This window comes from Dermacentor andersoni, chromosome 1 (genome assembly GCF_023375885.2).
Source record: "Dermacentor andersoni chromosome 1, qqDerAnde1_hic_scaffold, whole genome shotgun sequence".
Classification (NCBI taxonomy): domain Eukaryota; kingdom Metazoa; phylum Arthropoda; class Arachnida; order Ixodida; family Ixodidae; genus Dermacentor; species Dermacentor andersoni.
This window is the reverse complement of record NC_092814.1, coordinates 380,306,881-380,325,886: the sequence shown is the minus strand read 5'-3', so window position 1 is coordinate 380,325,886 and position 19,006 is coordinate 380,306,881. Positions and strand designations below refer to the sequence as shown.

The window sequence follows — 19,006 nt, the reverse complement described above, 5'->3', positions numbered from 1 at the left end:
CAGGATTTGTTCCTTTATGCAGTAAGGATTTGTTCCTTTATGGACATTAATGGAGGATGCGTATTCTTCGAGCCGGGATTTTCGTCGCACAGTCAGTGGGCTTGGCAGCACTCGACCGACCACAATGACCAACCCTCTTCTGTTCTTAGCCCAGGTTGGTAAAAGGCGTTTCGTAGCTTCTATCAGGGACGATCGTCGGTGTTTGCTAGTGCTGCTGAGCCCACAGGCACTTTGCGTAGTTATTCCTGACTGTTGGAACAGCCTGGCACTGTTGTTGATGTGTAGCGGGGATATTGAAACAAATCCTGGTCCAACGCAGAAAGAAATGGTTGAGCAGTTACTTGAAGGCCAGGCTGCCTTGCAGAGCGACATGAACAACTTAAAACAGCAAGTAATCAATATGCAAAAATTATTTAGCAGCATCCAACTGTCGCTAACTCAGTTGGAAAAACACCTTGGTGACGCTACACAGTTTTTGGACACCAGTGAGCAATTTCAAACCAGCCTTCAGTCAATTGAAAAAGTCATGAACTTTCAAGCTAGAAAACTGACAGACCTAGAGAACCATAGTCGGCGATCAAATATAGTCATCTATGGTATTAATGAAAGCCACAATGAGACAGAACAATCATTAAAAGAAAAAGTAGATAAAGTAGTCTTCAATGATAAACTTAATGTGAAGGTCGAATCTGTTGAGCATATTCACAGGCTCGGAAAGAAAAGCGGGAAAAGGCCTGTCATTATATATCTCCAAGATTTTGCTGAAAAGAAAGCGATACAAGAAAATGTAAAGAAACTGAAAGGATCTGGTATTTTCATTCAAAATGACTATTTCCATTTAACTCTTAGAAAACGCAAGCTGCTATGGGAAAGTGCAAAGGCAGAAAGAGATGCTAAAAAAAAAAGGTATTTCTTGTGCATGATAGGCTGAGGATCGAAAAAAATGTTTTCGTTTGGGGTGAATTGCAAAACAGGTGCCTCCAGGTTACGACTAATCACACTCCAGTATCTCACACAGTGGAATGCGAGGAATCCCAGGCATGACGTCATTCTCAAATTCAAAAGAAACATGTGCGTTTGCTAAACATAAATGCTCACAGCGTCATTAATAAAAAACTCCCTTGAAATAGCTTTACTGCAGCATGACCCCCGCATTACTGTAATAATAGAAACTTGGCTTCACAGTGAAATAAATGACGACGAAATTTTTCCTCCTTCATATCAAGTAGTATTTCGAAAGGACAGGTCTTCTAGAAGAGGTGGTGTGGCTGTGCTTATTAAAAAACAAATAGATGCTTTCATTCTCAATGATGTTGCTGACCTTGAATGCTTGTGCCTAAAACTGACATGCTGGGGCTATAGCTTTGTTTTTTATGCAATCTACAGGCCTCCTGAATCTCCACCGAACTACTTAAGCAAACTCCAGATACACATGTCACAATTCCAAAAGAGCCAAATTCAACTAATTGGGGATTTTAATCTACCTGGCGTCAACTGGGAGCAAATGCAAATATGTTCGCATCATAACCAAAGCATCGATGTCATGTTTGATATAATGTAAGAGCATGATATGATACAAGTGGTGGATAAGCCAACCTGTGTACATGGTTCGAGCAGTTCTGTTTTAGATTTGATATTCATAAATTGTGGTATCACTGAATGTTCTGTGCATGTTGAGCAGGGGCTCTCGGATCATCATCTAGTGGGTATGTCCTTTCCCCTTTTATCGCTTAAGAAAGGTCACATTTCCTCGATTAAATCTGTTACAGATTACTCATGTTCCAATGATGCCTGCATAGTAGAATATATGAAAAGCTGTCGGGCTGAATTCGATGACACAGACGCTTGTATCCTATGGACCGTTCTAAGCGCATGTGCCAATACTGCATTGATAACTTTGTTATCAATTTCAGCATGTCTTTGCCGAACTTTATAAAGAATGCGCCAGAAAAGTTCTGGAATTACATAGGCGGAAAAAAGCCCACTGTGTCTCGGATATCAGTCAACGGTTCCATAATCACTGACCAGAGAGCCATTGCGCATCCTATTAATACCTATTTTCAAAGTGTCTTCTCAAATTCCAATCCATGCACCCTTAAAGCTGCACGGTTTCACAATGCAGAAGTAAATTTTGCTTCTTATGCCGGGGTATTTTCAATGTTACTGAACTTAAAAAAAAAAAAAAAAAACATGTGGGCCAAACAACATTCCGAACACTTTTCTGCGAGGTTATGCTGAATCAATTGAAATGTTTTTGTGGGTGATGTTTCAAGCATCCTTGCCAACTGGGAAATTGCCAGATGACTGGAAGACTGCCCGAATCGTTCCTATACCCAAGAAAGGTGATCTGTGGCTGTTAACTATATCCCAATTTCCCTAATTTCATCATGCTGTAAATTATTTCAGCACGTCATTGCTAATCGCATAAATGGATACTTAAATCGGCACTCTATTCTATCCAAATTTCAGAATGGTTTTCGTAAATGGTATTCAACAGTAACCCAATTAATAACAATTTTTCATTCGCTCGCACTTACCCTATATTGTAATGGCCAAGTTGATCTCATATTCTTAGATTTTAGCAAAGCTTTTGATAAAGTCCCTCATGATAAATTAATTTTAAAGCAAAAAAACTATTGTCCTTCCCGAGATTTTAGTTACCTGGATTTCAGAGTATTTAACTAACCGTAAGCAGTATGTTTCAATTGATGGAAAAGATTCGGATGGTCTTGCAGTCACTTCTGGCGTGCCTCAAGGGAATTTACTAGGCCCTTTATTTCTTGTTTATATTAACGACATTGTTAACACAGTTGTTCCTGGCATAGAGATTCGTTTGTTTGCAGATGATTGCAGCTGTGTCATGACATTACATGTTCTAATCGCCAGAATGACCTACATACCTCTTTTAACTAACATCCTAGCATGGTGCCAGGAATGGGGTATGGTTCTAAACAAAGACAAAATGAACTTCCTTCGTGTATCATGCAAAAAACTTCTTTTCGATCATGGGAATCACCTCGGACAATAACCCTTACATGAAGTTTCCAGTTTTAAATACCTAGGTGTAACGATAACTAACAATCTCTCCTGGAATTCACATGTTGAAAATATTTGCTCATCCGCCTTTCGCAAACTATGTCTTTTACGAAATAAACATTCAAGAGCTCCTGCTCAGGTTAAACTATTGGCTTACAATTCATTAATCAGGCCTAAGCTCAAATATGCATGCGTGGTGTGGGATCCATATACAATAACCAGTATTTAAAAACTTGAAAGAATTAAAAGGAAAGCTGTAAGGTTTATTTATTCAAAATTTTCACCGTTCAATTGACCATCTGAGCTAATGAAAAATAACAGTATCCAACTCCTTGAAACAAGAAAAAATATGTGTCGAGAATTTCTTTCCTTGCTAATAAATAAAAGATTAGCGCTTGATCCTGCACCCTATGTCTCGTTTCTAACCACACGCCGCACGTGTCACCATATGCTAATAAATAAAAGATTGGCGCTTGATCCTGCACCCTATGTATCGTTTCTAACTACAGGCCGCACATGTCACCATATGCTAATAAATAAAAGATTGGCGCTTGATCCTGCACCCTATGTATCGTTTCTAACTACAGGCCGCACATGTCACCATATGCTAATAAATAAAAGATTGGCGCTTGATCCTGCACCCTATGTATTGTTTCTAACCACACGCCGCACGCGTCACCATATGCTAATAAATAAAAGATTGGCGCTTGTTCCTGCACCCTATGTATCGTTTCTAACCACACGCCGCACGTGTCACCATATGCTAAGAAATAAAAGATTGGCGCTTGATCCTGCACCCTATGTATCGTTTCTAACCACACGCCGCACGCGTCATCATACGCTAATAAATAAAAGATTGGCGCTTGCTCCTGCACCCTATGTATCGCTTCTAACCACATGCCGCATGTGTCATCATACGCTAATAAATAAAAGATTGGCACTTGATCCTGCACCCTATGTATCGTTTCTAACCACACGCCGCACATGTCACCATATGCTAAGAAATAAAAGATTGGCGCTTGATCCTGCACCCTATGTATTGTTTCTAACCACATGCCGCACGTGTCACCATATGCTAATAAATAAAAGATTGGCGCTTGTTCCTGCACCATATGTATAGTTTCTAACCACACGCCGCACATGTCATCATACGCTAATAAATAAAAGATTGGCGCTTGATCCTGCACCCTATGTATCGTTTCTAACCACACGCCGCACGTGTCATCATACGCTAATAAATAAAAGATTGGCGCTTGATCCTACACCCTATGTATAGTTTCTAACCACATGCCGCACGTGTCATCATACGCTAATAAATAAAAGATTGGCGCTTGATCCTGCACCCTATGTATTGTTTCTAACCACATGCCGCACGTGTCACCATATGCTAATAAATAAAGATTGGTGCTTGATCCTGCACCCTATGTATCGTTTCTAACTACAGGCCGCACGTGTCACCATATGCTAATAAATAAAAGATTGGCGCTTGTTCCTGCACCCTATGTATCGTTTCTAACCACACGCCGCACCATGTAACCATATGCTAAGAAATAAAAGATTGGCGCTTGATCCTGCACCCTATGTATAGTTTCTAACCACACGCCGCACGTGTCACCATATGCTAATAAATAAGAGATTGGTGCTTGATCCTGCACCCTATGTATTGTTTCTAACCACATGCCGCACGTGTCACCATATGCTAATAAATAAAAGATTGGTGCTTGATCCTACACCCTATGTATCGTTTCTAACTACAGGCCGCACGTGTCACCATATGCTAATAAATAAAAGATTGGCGCTTGATCCTGCACCCTATGTATCGTTTCTAACCACACGCCGCACGCGTCATCATACGCTAATAAATAAAAGATTGGCGCTTGCTCCTGCACCCTATGTATCGCTTCTAACCACAGGCCGCACGTGTCACCATATGCTAATAAATAAAAGATTGGCGCTTGATCCTGCACCCTATGTATCGTTTCTAACCACACGCCGCACGCGTCACCATATGCTAATAAATAAAAGATTGGTGCTTGATCCTGCACCCTATGTATCGTTTCTAACCACATGCCGCACGTGTCACCATATGCTAATAAATAAAAGATTGGTGCTTGATCCTGCACCATATGTATAGTTTCTAACCACACGCCGCACGTGTCATCATACGCTAATAAATAAAAGATTGGCGCTTGATCCTGCACCCTATGTATCGTTTCTAACCACACGCCGCACGCATCACCATCAACCCAGTTCATTAACCTCTTACTTTGCTCGCACTGACACATGCAAATTTTCTTTTTTCCCGTGTAGTATTAGAGAGTGGAATTCGCTAACACAATAGCTGACAATGCATTGTGATGCTGAGGTTTCTTTTTTTACTTCCTACTTTTCAATCAATTTCTGTATTTGATCTGCTTGGATCTGTAACATGACCTGCAGTATAAGATAAATTTTAAAAAATAAGAAGTTGCAACACAGTCTCGGGTAAATTAGTTGGCTGCTATTGTGAATTTTTTTTGCTCAGAATCGTTAAGCCGAACCAATTGGCCCCAACTCCACCTTCCATGTAAATGCCGACGAGGCTGGCAATAGAGTGAGGGAAGCTCCAGACAATGACTGTTGCTAATAAACCTGGAACTATTTGGCTGTTGAAGCGCAATCAACTGCTGTTAAGTTGCCAGGGGATGGAAATTCAGTGCATGTGTTGAACATACTTTTGTCCAGCTGTAGTAATAACATGGCAGTGGTCAAAATACAGACTGACCAGGTTGCATGCAAGCATGGGCGTGCAACAACATGCTGGCAAGCTTTTTTGGGCTTTTGTGAAATAAAAACACTTATTTTCTGGCCAATCAGTTATTTCAGACTCTCGATTATTCAGACTTCTACGGGGTCCCCGTTTAGTCCGAATTATCAGTCGGCGACTGTACTTGTATATCCCAACTGCTAAGGCTGATAACATCCCAACGAATGAAAGCATGAAACACAGCACATAATTTCTCAGGGGAGAGGTGTGCAAATTCTATACATCTAAGTATTTTTTCGCAGTTTTACGGTCATTTATTTCTTGGTGGTTAAAAAAAAAATTACACGAAAGTACTTTATATGGTCCAAATGTTGTCATGTATTGTGCACCAGGCTTGTTTAATTAAGGTTGCAGGTGCCTTTAGATGACATAACGACCAATACAAAGTATCATTTCACAGGATTCCCAAGACATCTGTAACATCTCCAACAGACTTCATTATTCATAGGCATTAGTCAATTGCAAGACTCCACTTCTGAAGAACTCACTTGGCAGTTGGTGGCACAGCACTATAGCTTTGCCAATTACAGTTGAACCTTGTTATAACAAAGTTGCAGCTGCCACTAAAATTACTTCATAATATAATACTCATTATAAAGGTACATAATAATATCGCTGACAAAAAAATCAGAGATTGTGCCAACGTGAGAGAAGCGCAAGCGTGACACTGTGTGTCAGTATTGCAAGCTACCCAGCAAGGGCGGCACCCTCGGTCGTTCACTTTCAGAGGTAAAGTCACTTTCGCAACACTTCACACAACTACCAACTAACTGGACGGTGGCAATGGGTGACAACATCTTCCTGGCACTGTGCCAAGCCCACTGTCTGACATGCAAGCAGCCGCACCTCTGCACCGTCGTTATCGCTGAGCTCGCCCACTTGGTGCTGTGTGGTTGATTCCAGCAATAATGGTTGTGCGGTAGCATGCCAGTTATGTCAGAGTGCAGAAAAACTCATGCTCACCCACCAACCAACTGCACGCAAACTACACTGTGTGACACAACGCATGAACGCTGCCTCGAGGAAAGGCATTAGCTTCAAAAAGGCATCCCTACAAAATCGCAGCCCAGCACTGCGATTTCGTAGCGGTGCCTTTTTTATGTTGTCTTTTCGCACTTTTCACGCTTCATCAGTGGTCAGAGCGACGCTCCACCTGCGTTATCAATGGGATCAGCCAGCCGCGAGCGGTGGATGATAAGACTGGCATATAATCGAGCAGAAGGCATCGATACAAAATAGCAACCCACAAATGTTCATTCATTTGAAAAAAAGACGTAATTGTTGTCCGGCAACTTCGCACGGAGTTGCAAACTATAAAATTTCCTATGTTGTATGCAGATGCCATCGCCTTGGTCACGTCCGCCTTCCTCCTTCTCGAGGGAATTTTGTATCTTCCTAGTAATGTCGATGGCCTCTGCAGTGCTAATAGTTCTTCAATGGTTCTTTGCTGATGAAAGCGTCGTTCTGACTAACAACGCAAGGGAAATCGAACGGTTCACTTTCCAAATCGTTATAAGATCACACTTTAGAATGGCACCTCAGTGGCCCTATTCCCGGTCAATTCCTGTTGGTGATGTGATCACTTTCGCAGTAGTTCGCAGATGTTGACATCTTCGGTATCAAATGATGCGAAAGCAATCATATTGCCAAAAGTGACTGACTAAGCATACTGTCTCCGGAACGCCTGCCTCCTGAAAAACATGTTTGGACTTAGTGAGCAAATATTCGCTTTGCTATGTCCGATATCGCGTTGGATCACATACTTTCGGTTTCTTTATAGCCATAGGTTAGCCCATTAAAGTAAAGCATGGCGAACCAAATTTTTTGTCTACTTTGTTGTAACCGATAATTTATTATATCAATGTTCGTTAGATTCATTATATATGTATTATTTCTACTTCGAGGTCGCCCTGAAGAAAGCTTGCTGGGAGTAAATATAAACTCTATCTGACTTTATTCATTTCTGTTACATAATTTTTCCATTTGCTCACTATGAAAAAATGCTGCCTGGAACTTCAGTAATTGGCAAGTGCCAATGCAATGTGGCTATTGTTGCTCATTCTAACCAACCAGCTGTGTTCCTTGCAACTGACTTATCACAATCATACGTTGAGAATCATCACAATCATACCTAGACTGAGCCACCTTTAATCCACAACGGGAAAATATCCTGCCACTGACATGGTGTTATGCAGCTAAATAAAACATCAAGTCAGGATGATAAGCCACAAGTCTCAGTGTCTAAATACATGTGCTTGTGCAATTACTTCACCCACCTAACATTGTGAATACTGTGCAATACTTGTTCTGGCCCTAATTGATGGTCTAAAATACAGTAAGCTCAACCAACCAGCAAAACCAAAACCAAAAACAAAAGCAAAACCTCCCAACCTTCTCGGGAGAACGCATCCATGCTTGCGTGGTAGAGGAGATGGGCCTCCAAGGAAAGGCAAGAGCACAAGGAAAAGAGCTATAGGCACAAAGCATTCCAATAGCTTGATCTGCTTCACAATTGTCCGTATGGTCACATTCGTGTGGTTGGCAAAGATGTGGCCATGCACGTGAAACAGACCAGCAGCAATGGCTAAAGTGGCATCTGGCCCTTCAGGGCTAGATATTGCAGTCTCATTAGAATGTTTTAGCATAGTGTCACAGTGAGAGGCACTGTTCATGTTAAAATCACAATACTGCCTCCTGTAAAGAGTAGCAATGGCTCTTATTGTGAGGCCGAACAATGAAATTTACTTCTTGCTGCAAAATAATGGCCAATCCTAGATTTTTTTGCAGGCCTTTTCATAAATAACTGTTAGAAAGCCAGGCATAAGCATTCTTCAATCAGCTTTTGTACTTCCTACTTATTTGCAGTTTGAATGTCTGAACTGACGATTTAAGGCCACTTCTGCCACTAGATGGCCCACACGAAGGTGGCACCTGTGGTTACAGCTGTGTAGCATAGCGGAAATTAATTTTTCACCTGGTAGGTACTCTCCCAACATGGTTCACTTTTGCAACTGCAACATTTTTTCAGTCAGGCAGACTTGTTTGGTTTTGACTCTCAATGACAGAGAGGACAACATTGTGATGCACTTACCAATGTTCAAGAGCTCACTGTTTCCATCACGGTGCCCAATATGAATCATTGCCTTCATAATTTTTTATGACCACGTTAAATCATACATTTCAAGCAGTTGAAATTACAAATGGTACTCTTGTAACAGAGGGGGAGCGCACACTTTTTTCCGTTTTCACATTTTGCCTGCTTCTTTTCACGCCCAAAGCAATGAAGTGACAGCACAGATGAAAGCCACATATATGAGTTCAGCGCATGCCTATGTGGACAACTAAGATTATATTTTATTTCTGTAGCCCAGCACTTGTCAGGTGAGGCCAACAGATCTCTACAAGTTTGACAAGTTAGCCGGCATGCACATTAGCTTTCATGCCCCTTCCACAAGCCATCCTGTGCTCTCAACGATGTCTGGGTAGAAAGTGTCCCTGGTAGGTGGCATATGCAGATGGTAAGGAGGACTGGCGAGGAGGCTTAACGATGGTGGTCCAATAGCTGCATGAGACAGATGATTACATAGAAGGCTATAGCAGACATACCTATCTCTTGTGGCTCCGATATGACCTCAAGGTACGCAGCAGGACAGATACCTCGCTTGGTGCCCATGCGGCCTTCATACCAATTGGCATCGACTCGCCGCACCAACACCACTGTCTCACCCTGTCCCGCAAAAAAAAAAAAGAGAGAGAATGAGGCACAACTGATGATGCAACTCAACTAATAGCCCCATACTGACAGTTCTGCACTCTCAGTGGTCTCCCAGAGGATGTAGGAAGAGTGGACTTATGCAAAATCAAAGCTGAAGAAACATTAAGATGAAGACTAGCACTAGGATATAAAAAAGTATATATATATATATATATATGGATAAAACTTCTGCTGTACCCCTTGCAATGAAGCCTTAATTCACATCAAAAGCTATCACAGCATACATAATGCGTCTTACGCCAAGCTTCAACAGAGAGACCGTAAGCTGAAGGCAGATGAGACTGATCACATGCTATGGGCAAGTTGGAGTACTTGTGTAATGCATTCAGTTTGTTAACTAAGGTCAAATACCACAAAAATTTTTAAGTACCAATTTAAGGGTGCAAGTTTCGTAAAAGTTCTGAAGAGCATTAACAATAATTAAATTATTAGCAACAAGCTACCTTCTATGCAGTTCATTTTTCCAGGATCTTAACAAAGCGCACAACATATATGACTTCATTGTGTGCTTAAAGGGAAGCTGAAGAGTCTGTCGAATTCAATAAGCCGTTCATATATAGATGCGGGAACCTTATAAACCATGCAGGTAAAATTTTGGGCGGGATTTTTCACTTAGGAGCGACGTAATCGCCAGTTAAAATTGCACTGTCGCTCCGCCCCCCGTCGAGCACCGCGCGCTGCTGCTGACGCTGACGATGCGAGCGGAGACCGGAAACTGCAGCGTAGTGACGTCAGCACTGGTGTTCCGCTCCTTCGCAGTCTCTGCGACCAAGACTGACCGCGCTTGTTTCTGCGTGCGTGCCGTCATAATCTGCTTCGCTCGACCCTACATTCCTTTGTTTTTGTGTATGTAGAGTGGTATTTGACGTGCGCAGCATCAATTGAAGTGGTGGGCCGATCATGCCGGCGTTCCGTGCAGCCTACAGTTGCACGACCACCAGCGGCCACGATGACGTTCTATTGCTTCCCGCAAGACAAGAAGCTTGCAGCTAAGTGGGAGGCTGCTGTGGAGCAAAAGAATTTCAAGCGCTCAAGAACAACAGCACTGTGCCATAACCATTTCCGTGACGACAATTACTACCAGAGTTGATCAATAATGCGTGAATGAGTGAGAGTACAACTTGCTGCTAGCAGGCTTTCTAGATGCAGCGCGGAAAGGTCTAGGCAACGAACGCACAAAGGCGGGACGGGTGCGGGCGGACGGATGGTAACTGGTCTTGGAAGACCTTATGAATATACGAACTCGTCAAAACGTGGATTTTGATTTACTGCTAGCCCCTTCGTGTTAGCACGCTGAACGGAAGGTACATGTTTATCTCCCACTCTTGACGCAGGTTTCGTCGCAAACCGCCGTTAATATTCTATTCGCACGTGTGTTATGAATCAGCCTACATGCAGCTACCATAATGCAGCGCAAGTGTAAAGTTTTCATCTGTTTGAAAGCTGGCGCACGCCAGGCCGCTGCGCTTCCGCTCGCGCACAGAGAGAAACTGGCTGTCTTACCTAGCCAACGAAATTCGCCGCCTTTACGGCTCCGGTTACGAATAGCGTGTGGATGGTGCGCTAATGAAGGTCACTACACGTCCTACAAGAGCCGGAAAACTTTTCCCACATGTAAACCGTCTGTGTAGATTGCCGACAGCTTTGGGGCAGCACACAAATGCCGACGATCACATCCCTGCTTACGTTCCATGAGGAGGCATGCAGGAACATAACAGTACAGTTGTTTGCATGGAAACGAACTCACTGGATCGCTGAATAGAACTTTGCAAAAAACATACTCACCAAAGAGAATTTCTAACATGAGGAGATGCTAACACTTCGCTTTCGTTCATGTCGAAAGCACTGCTTGCTACCAGCATCTTTTGCTTCTTGGAGAGACTGGCTACGTACATGTAGGGAACAACGCTGAACTCCTGAGAGAAATGCAAGCTCTCGAAATTTACCATTACCGTCTCACCAAACCACAGCGCCAAACCACCTTGCATCATGCTTCATGTGTGGCGGCAGCAGTCGGTCCGGACGAACGCCATTGTTGACATCACAAGGCGCCCAACCAATCACAGGCGAAAACAAGGCGCACGAGCTGCCCCGAGTCTGCTGCTGCACTTTCCGTCGAAATAATATCTGTTTGCGCTTTCGCTCGCTCAATTTCAATGCGATATTCGAATTCGGAGGGTTGAAAACCTTTACATACAGCTCTTCACTCATTTTTTCTGGAAAACTCTTCAGCTTCCCTTTAAGTGTGCCTACATTGACTGGATGTTAATTGCCTATGGTAATTGCCCACGGTAATTGGACGTTGATTGTATTCAAAATTTTGAATCCGAATCGAATACTAGTCGCTGCTATTTTAATCATATTCGATTAGAGAATTTAGTATTCAAAATTGTCAAATATTTTTTTCAAATATAAGGCACAACTATACTTTAATATTATAGTTCACAAAAACGGCTGTTAGAAACGGTGACCATTCCTCAGAATGCTGATGTGGGACCACCAGGATTTTGCTGAGCACCAGTTCCTGAGCGAATGCATGGAGGAAATAACTTCTGCTCAATAATTTTCAGTCACTGAAATAAGGATGTCTCGCCTTTAGACATCCTGCTAATTTGTAGTCTTGACTTAGGCAAAGAAATTCATTATTTGTTCCGCAATTCACCACATTTGCACTCCCTTGCAGTTTTCTCTTTGAAAGAACGGAACACTCCATGTGTATCTGGCAGCCTGCAGTCCCTTTGTTATGAATACTGAAGCTGCTGGGTTGGCCGGACGTCCCGTTCTGAATGGCATCAAATATTGCAATAAACTGTTGTTCTTCTAGTTTTTTCTGTACAGGCTTCTCGAAATATTTATATATTCCATTTTGTTTGAAATTAGTAAGTATTCAGTATTCAATTTGATATTTGATTATTGTTTTTTTCAAATATTCACGTTCAATTTGATTAGAAAATTTTGCTGTTCAAACACTTCTTATATCCAGGGATTAAAAAAATTCTGACTTTTATGTGCACCTACATCCAAGATAATCAAACGAGCAAACCATGTATAACACATACCCTGAAGAGGGACAGCTCAGCAGGTGTTTGGGCCGAGAAATTGAACTTGGCACGGGCCAAGCCTTCCAGAGCACGCTTTGGCTGCAGGTGCGCGCTTTCAGCAGGAATCACCTGCAAGACCAACGAATTAGTACACTGGGTCCTGTGCGAATATTCGAATTTTCGAATAGTACTTTCGAATAATACGCTATTCGATATTCGCTTCGAGGGCAGTTGTAATATTCGTACTTTTCGAAGTGTTGGCAAACTCACGGTCGCGGGTCTCTTTACTGTCCAATAATCGATAAAGCAGAGTTTTTAAGATAAAAAAACTCACACGTTTGGCAAAACCGTATAAATATTATGGCGGAAGCTTTCAAATATACTAGTTATAATAATTCAATCGACTTTGTTTACCAACTGCCAAAAAGATAGAAAAAAAAAAAGAGCGACGATAGGCCGATACAACGCCAGCATAGGGCGGCGCTATCTTAATGCGTTTGTTGCCAGCAGTCTTTTCTCACCAGTGCCATATCTACATTTAGAATATGAGGTTCTGATAAAGATAACTTTTTATTTTGATCTGACACATGCTTTCTCTTTTAAATAATCGCTTCATTAATTTATACTTTTTTGAAATATTGTAGTCATTTACTATAATATTTCAATAAAAAACGATATGCTGAGGCCAACGTTGCTGAGGCTCAGTGAATGAGAATGACATCGACATTGTCAAAGTTGAAAATGGCGGAAGCCTCGTTGGTCGGTAAAGTAGACGACAGTGTGAAAAACCCAGTTTGGGAGGTATTTCTGTAAACTTCCATCAAAGAACGAAGCACGGTGTGAACGATGCAAAATGTTACTGAAGACACCAACAGGGACAACAACCACCCTTGCAAACCACCTGAAAAAGCATCCGAGCTTGTATGCTGCCTACGAAGAAGAATGCGCCACCTGTGAAAGACAAAAGAAGACCGCTGGGCAGTCTACACCGCAGCCATCAGTTTCATCGCATTTTCGGCCGACATTGAAATTGACTGCACCGAAATTGAGGCAGCTGACCGAGAAGATTGTGACCTTCATCGCGGGTGGCTTGCACTCCTACAGCGTGGTCGACGGAAGTGGCTTTGTCAAAATGCTGAGGTGCGCTATTCCCGAGTACCGCATGCCCTCAAGGACCACATTCTCGAAGTCGGTGATCCTCGATTTGTATGCCGCAAAAAAGGCTGAAGTTATGAAAGCACTCTGCTCAATAATTGATGCTGGAGTCGGGTGCTACAGTTTGACCGCCGACAGCTGGACCTCGCACGCTTATCAGAGCTAGGTAAGTGTGACGTGCCACATAATGGACAGGAAGTTAGTGCTGCGCACCTACACTCTAACATGCGGTCAAATGGCTGAAGACTGTACCACGGAAAACATTCGCCAGTTTCTGCAGAAGGTGATTAGGGATTGGGAGCTTCCAGAAGACTTGCCGACATATATTGTCACTGATAATGGCAGAAACTTTGTCGCTGCCGTGAAGCATTCCCAGTGGCACAGGGTTCAGTGCTTCGCCCACACTCTGCAACTCTGCGTCACTGACGCAAAAAGCAAGCACAACCTTTCTTTCAGCTGTGTGCAAAGGCACGTGCTATTGTTGGTCACTACAAACGTAGCACTCAAGCACGTGCCCGACTGCAAGAAATGCAAAAAAATATGGGGATTGAATCCCTCGAAGTCATGCAAGGCGTACCTACGCGCTGGAATAGCGAACATGCCATGATGTCGAGGCTCCTTGAGCTTCGTACTGCAATCTCTGCAGAGCTATCCGAGTCGGACGGTGTTGAAAACCTGTCGTCGGCGGAGTGGAAGCTAATGGCAGGGCTAGTCAGTGTACTTCAGCCCATTCAGCAAGCAACAACGGAACTTTCTGCGATCACATACCCAACACTCTCGCAGGTGATACCCTTGCTTCAGTGCCCTGAGATTACACTGAAAGAGTACATTTCGGGAGCTAGTGAGGTTGCCTCCTTTGCTGGCAGCCTCCTGCGAAGTCTGAAGACCAGGTTTGTGGATGTGAAGCTGTGTCCACTGTTAGTGCTGGCAACGCTGGTAGATCCCCGTTATAAGGCAATTTTTCATTCCACACCAAGCGAGAATGTTTGGGCGAGTAGCCTGCTGCTTTCTGAAGTTGAAAGACTCCACCCGTCTGGGACAGAAGAAGCCAGACAGAATGAAAGCGCCGCAAGCACCAAAGAAGAGGCATGCTCTGTGTGGGCTGCGTTTTCAAAAGTGAAGATGGCTTCAGAGGAAAGACTGCAGTTGGTTGGCATGTCCCAGTACAAGAAACAGGTGAATGAGCATCTCCAAACTGCACTGCTTGGCCGGTCAGAGGATCCCCTCCTGTGGTGGTCAACCTTGGGCTCCCAGCTCTACCCTGCAGTGGCTATAGCCACGCAGAGATACCTGTCAACTCCAGCTACCCAGGCATCCAGCGAAAGGGTCTTCTCAACTGCAGGCAACATTGTGACGACCAGGAGGGAGCACCTACTTCCAGAGCACGTCGAACAACTTATATTCCTTCATGAGAACTGACTGAACTCCGTGTCCCATTTCATTTAGTCTTTCATATTTGTGTTCTAATAAATATTTCATACTAGAAATTCTTGTGGTCTCATTTTCACCAATTAAGTTAGTCGACTTAATAATTGCATGCATCTAATAATGCTCTTGGATATCACCTTTGGGCCAAGTATTTTTTAACAACTATTTGAAATTCGATTCGAAAATATTCGGCAATAATCACTATTCACTTCGAATTCGCTTTGAACTCAAAATCCACTATTCGCACAACCCTACTGGGTACCTTTCTGCTACAGAAAAGGCCTGACACAAAAATTACACGAAATCTGTGATGCCAGACTAAGAACAGCAGCTTAGTTTGGGTGCAGAATGCACCCAAACAAGAAGTTTAATAACCCACTACTAATTCAGTGATGCTAATCAACCAGTAATCCAGGTAATAATTCCCCACTTTGCATTAAAAAAAAAGATGCAGCTTCAGAAAGAATCGTTGACTGGAATAAACTAATTCGAGGTTTCTCTTTATATATTGTGCCTTTAAGGTGATATGGCACCATCTCCCATCTGCAAATGGAACCCTTTATTAATTTTGCTGCAGCTAGCACTCAAAAGCAAAGAAAACGCATAGGGCCACACTCTCAAGATGCTACTCATCGGCTCACCTCAACATAACTGACGGGAAAGATGCCGACGAGGCCATGGTGCTCCCCTTCGTACCAGTTGGCGTCCACTTTGCGCCGGATGTACACGAGGTCGCCCTTGCGCAGGTTGATCTCCCTGTCACCCCATGGTCACCAAGGAGGAGAGCACACTTTAACAATCCATCAATGCAGGGCACACAAATGGCTGGAGCCAGAAAAGATGTATTAATAGCAACAGGAGGAGTTAAAAGAAACATGTTAACAGTCAGGCATTGAGCAAAGGAAGGGGAAGGGAAGGGAAACGTAGCAGGGGGCGGCAGAAAGTTAGATGGGCGGATGAGATTACGAAGTTTGCAGGAACGACATGGCCACAATTAGTACATGACCGGGGTTGTTGGAGAAGTATGGGAGAGGCCTTTGCCTTTCAGTGGGCGTAACCAGGCTGATGATGATTATGATGATGATGATTGAGCAAAGCAAAGTGTGCTGTGCTAATGAATGAATGATTAAGTTTGATATTTGAAAGGTACACAAGAAATATGGGTGGCGTCACAGCAAAGGCTGTGGATAATTTTGGCTAACATTCTGGGTGTACAGTGCAGTACTGGACAAGTGGCTGTCACCTCTTTCCACTAAATCTGCCAATTATGCCTAATGCATTTGCTAGGCAAACATATTATTGTGTTCTAGTAAAGATGCAAAACGCAGGCTATACATTGCATGGCTATAACTGTGCCAGGAAAAGCAATGTAGACTTTTTTTTTTAATTTCTAATAGCTACTGGTGTACTATTAGAGTCTAACATATGTGCAGCGTGCAGCGTTGATTACATAACGAGGGTCTCGAATCCGGCAACATTGATGCCTTCAGATAGCATGTGTGGGTTTATTGACCAGTTGCCTTCACCCAAAAAGATCACATTCTCGTGACGCCTGCAGCAAAAAGAATGTTCCATGTCCGCCGCCAAGGTCTGTGAGTGGTGGCGCTGGCTAACACTCCCAGGGTTCTACTAGGACACAGAAATACCCAAGAAAGTGAATGGGAAAACAGCGCTGCAGTAGCTCAATTGGTAGAGCAACGCACGCGAAATGCGAAGGTTGTGGGTTCGGTTCCCACCTGCGGCAAGCTGTTTTTTCATCCACTTTAATTTCCATTAATTTATTGTTTCTTTATTTCATTTATTAAGCACGAGTAATTTCCCCTATGTTATCCTTGGTGTCAGTGTTTGTTGGCTTCTTATGATATGACTAATAAAAATTGGGCCCCTCGGTTAACCCCCTTTCTTCTCGTTGATATTGAAGGGATGCATTACTGATCATGGAGAGATGTAACTGACAAGAGACCATGCTTAACACAGGCCCCATATCTCAATCTTCAACCAACGCCTACGACTCAATATAAAGTTACATACTGAAGGGATATTCATAATCATGGGAGAGATGTAACAACAGACAAGAGATCATGCTTAACACAGGCCCCATGTGTCACTGTTCGACCAACTCCTGCGACTCAATATAAGGTTACATACTGAAGGTGTTATATCTTTATTAACTAAGCTGCTAGCTTGCAGCACACAGGGGGGTTACATAGTTACACGTTACAACAGTTACAACTTCCAGCGGTGTAGGCGAGGCTCTGTCCGCCACACCAGCCACACAGGTTCTGGTTGCGAGTTACTCGCAGTCTGTACTCGAGCCCACAGGGTTGCCAACACAACACTCTTCCCCCTAGCTAACGTAGTCCTTCAGGTAGCTTGGTCATCGTCTGATGCATTGAGGGCGGCCATGCTGCTTGGGTGGCTCCACTGGATTTGAGACAGGTGGTGATGAGGGTGACTCAGCCACTGGTTCTTCCGTGGTGTCCGCAGTGTCGATAACCTCAGCTGGCAAAGGATCCTCAGGAGCCTCAGGATCCTCAGGAGGCTTCAGAAGCTGTGATTGCTGGTTAATGGTCTCTGAAAGCATATTTAGCGCCAGCAAACAAAGACAGAAGGGAGACGACACCACAATGAGCTAGCGCATTGTGGTGTCGTCTCCCTTCTGTCTTTGTTTGCTGGCGCTAAATATGCTTTCAGTTTACCAACACGCCCAACAAATGTCAATGGTCTCATTTGGCAACACCACTACAGGTTGATCAGAACATTCGTTCCAGTCTCTGCTTCTTAACTGATTGACATGACGCTTCCAAAGACGACCGTCTATCGTACGAACCTTATAAGACAAAGGTCCAGTGATGTCACATACAACACCAGGCAGCCACTTCGGACCTTCTAGGTAATTTCGGACGAACGTGGTCTGTTGATACTCAAAGTATCGCACTTTCTGGTTGCTTTGCTGAGACAGTTATTTCTGTTTATCCATCATCTCCCCCAGCAGGTCTGGGTGCAGTTTATCTAGCGCAGTGTGGAGTCTTCTGCTCATCAGCATTTCAGCAGCACTCTTGCCTGTTGTTGAGTGTGGCAGAACATGTTGGCTTAACAAGAAACGAGCCAGTTTAGTGTCCATGTCCCACCCCTCATGCGTCTCAGAACCTGTTCAGAACCATGCGTTCAACCTGACCATTGGAAGATTGGTGGTAAGGTGCCACTCTGACATGTTGGATCTGGTTGTCGCACATGAACAATTGAAACTCCTCTGAACAAAATGCTGTTCCACTGTGCAAGATGATGGTGTCTGGAACACCGTGTACTGCAAACAATGTACGCAATTTGTGGCACACAGTTGCCGATGACATGGATTTCAAAGGAAGCACCTCCAACCATTTGGAGTGTGCGTTGACCACTAGGAGGAAAACAGTCCCTTGGAATGATCCTGCAAAGTCCATGTGGATCCTCGACCATGGATTCTTTGCATATTCCCAAGGATGCAGCCTTGCACATGATAATTCTGGCCTTGCCTTTCGTCAGCACTGACAAGCTCGAACCTTTTTCTCTATATCTCCGTCGATTCCTGGCCACCAGACCGTGCTTCTCACCAAGGCTTTCATGCACACAATACCAGGATGCCTGCTGTGCAGCAACTCTAAAACATGACTTCTTGCTTGTTTCGGAACAACTACCCTGTAGCCCCAAAGAAGACAGCCACGGTACTCTGAAAGTTTGTGCTGCCGACGAACAAATGACTTGAATTCTTCCTCCATTTTTCCG

General features: G+C 43.5%; 1 protein-coding gene across 4 annotated transcripts in view; it reads right to left on the bottom strand.

Moving 5' to 3' along the window:
• LOC126518716 (uncharacterized) overlaps positions 1–19,006 on the bottom strand; it is a 306,763-nt gene that overhangs the window by 63,896 nt on the left and 223,861 nt on the right. For all 4 annotated transcript variants that reach the window (XM_050168478.3, XM_050168490.3, XM_050168487.3 and 1 more), the window contains 3 exons: positions 15,883–15,997; positions 12,677–12,787; positions 9,449–9,569 (listed from right to left, as the gene is read on the bottom strand). In XM_050168478.3, coding sequence (XP_050024435.1) covers positions 9,449–9,569; positions 12,677–12,787; positions 15,883–15,997 — 347 coding nt within the window. The remainder of the gene's footprint in view (positions 1–9,448; positions 9,570–12,676; positions 12,788–15,882; positions 15,998–19,006) is intronic.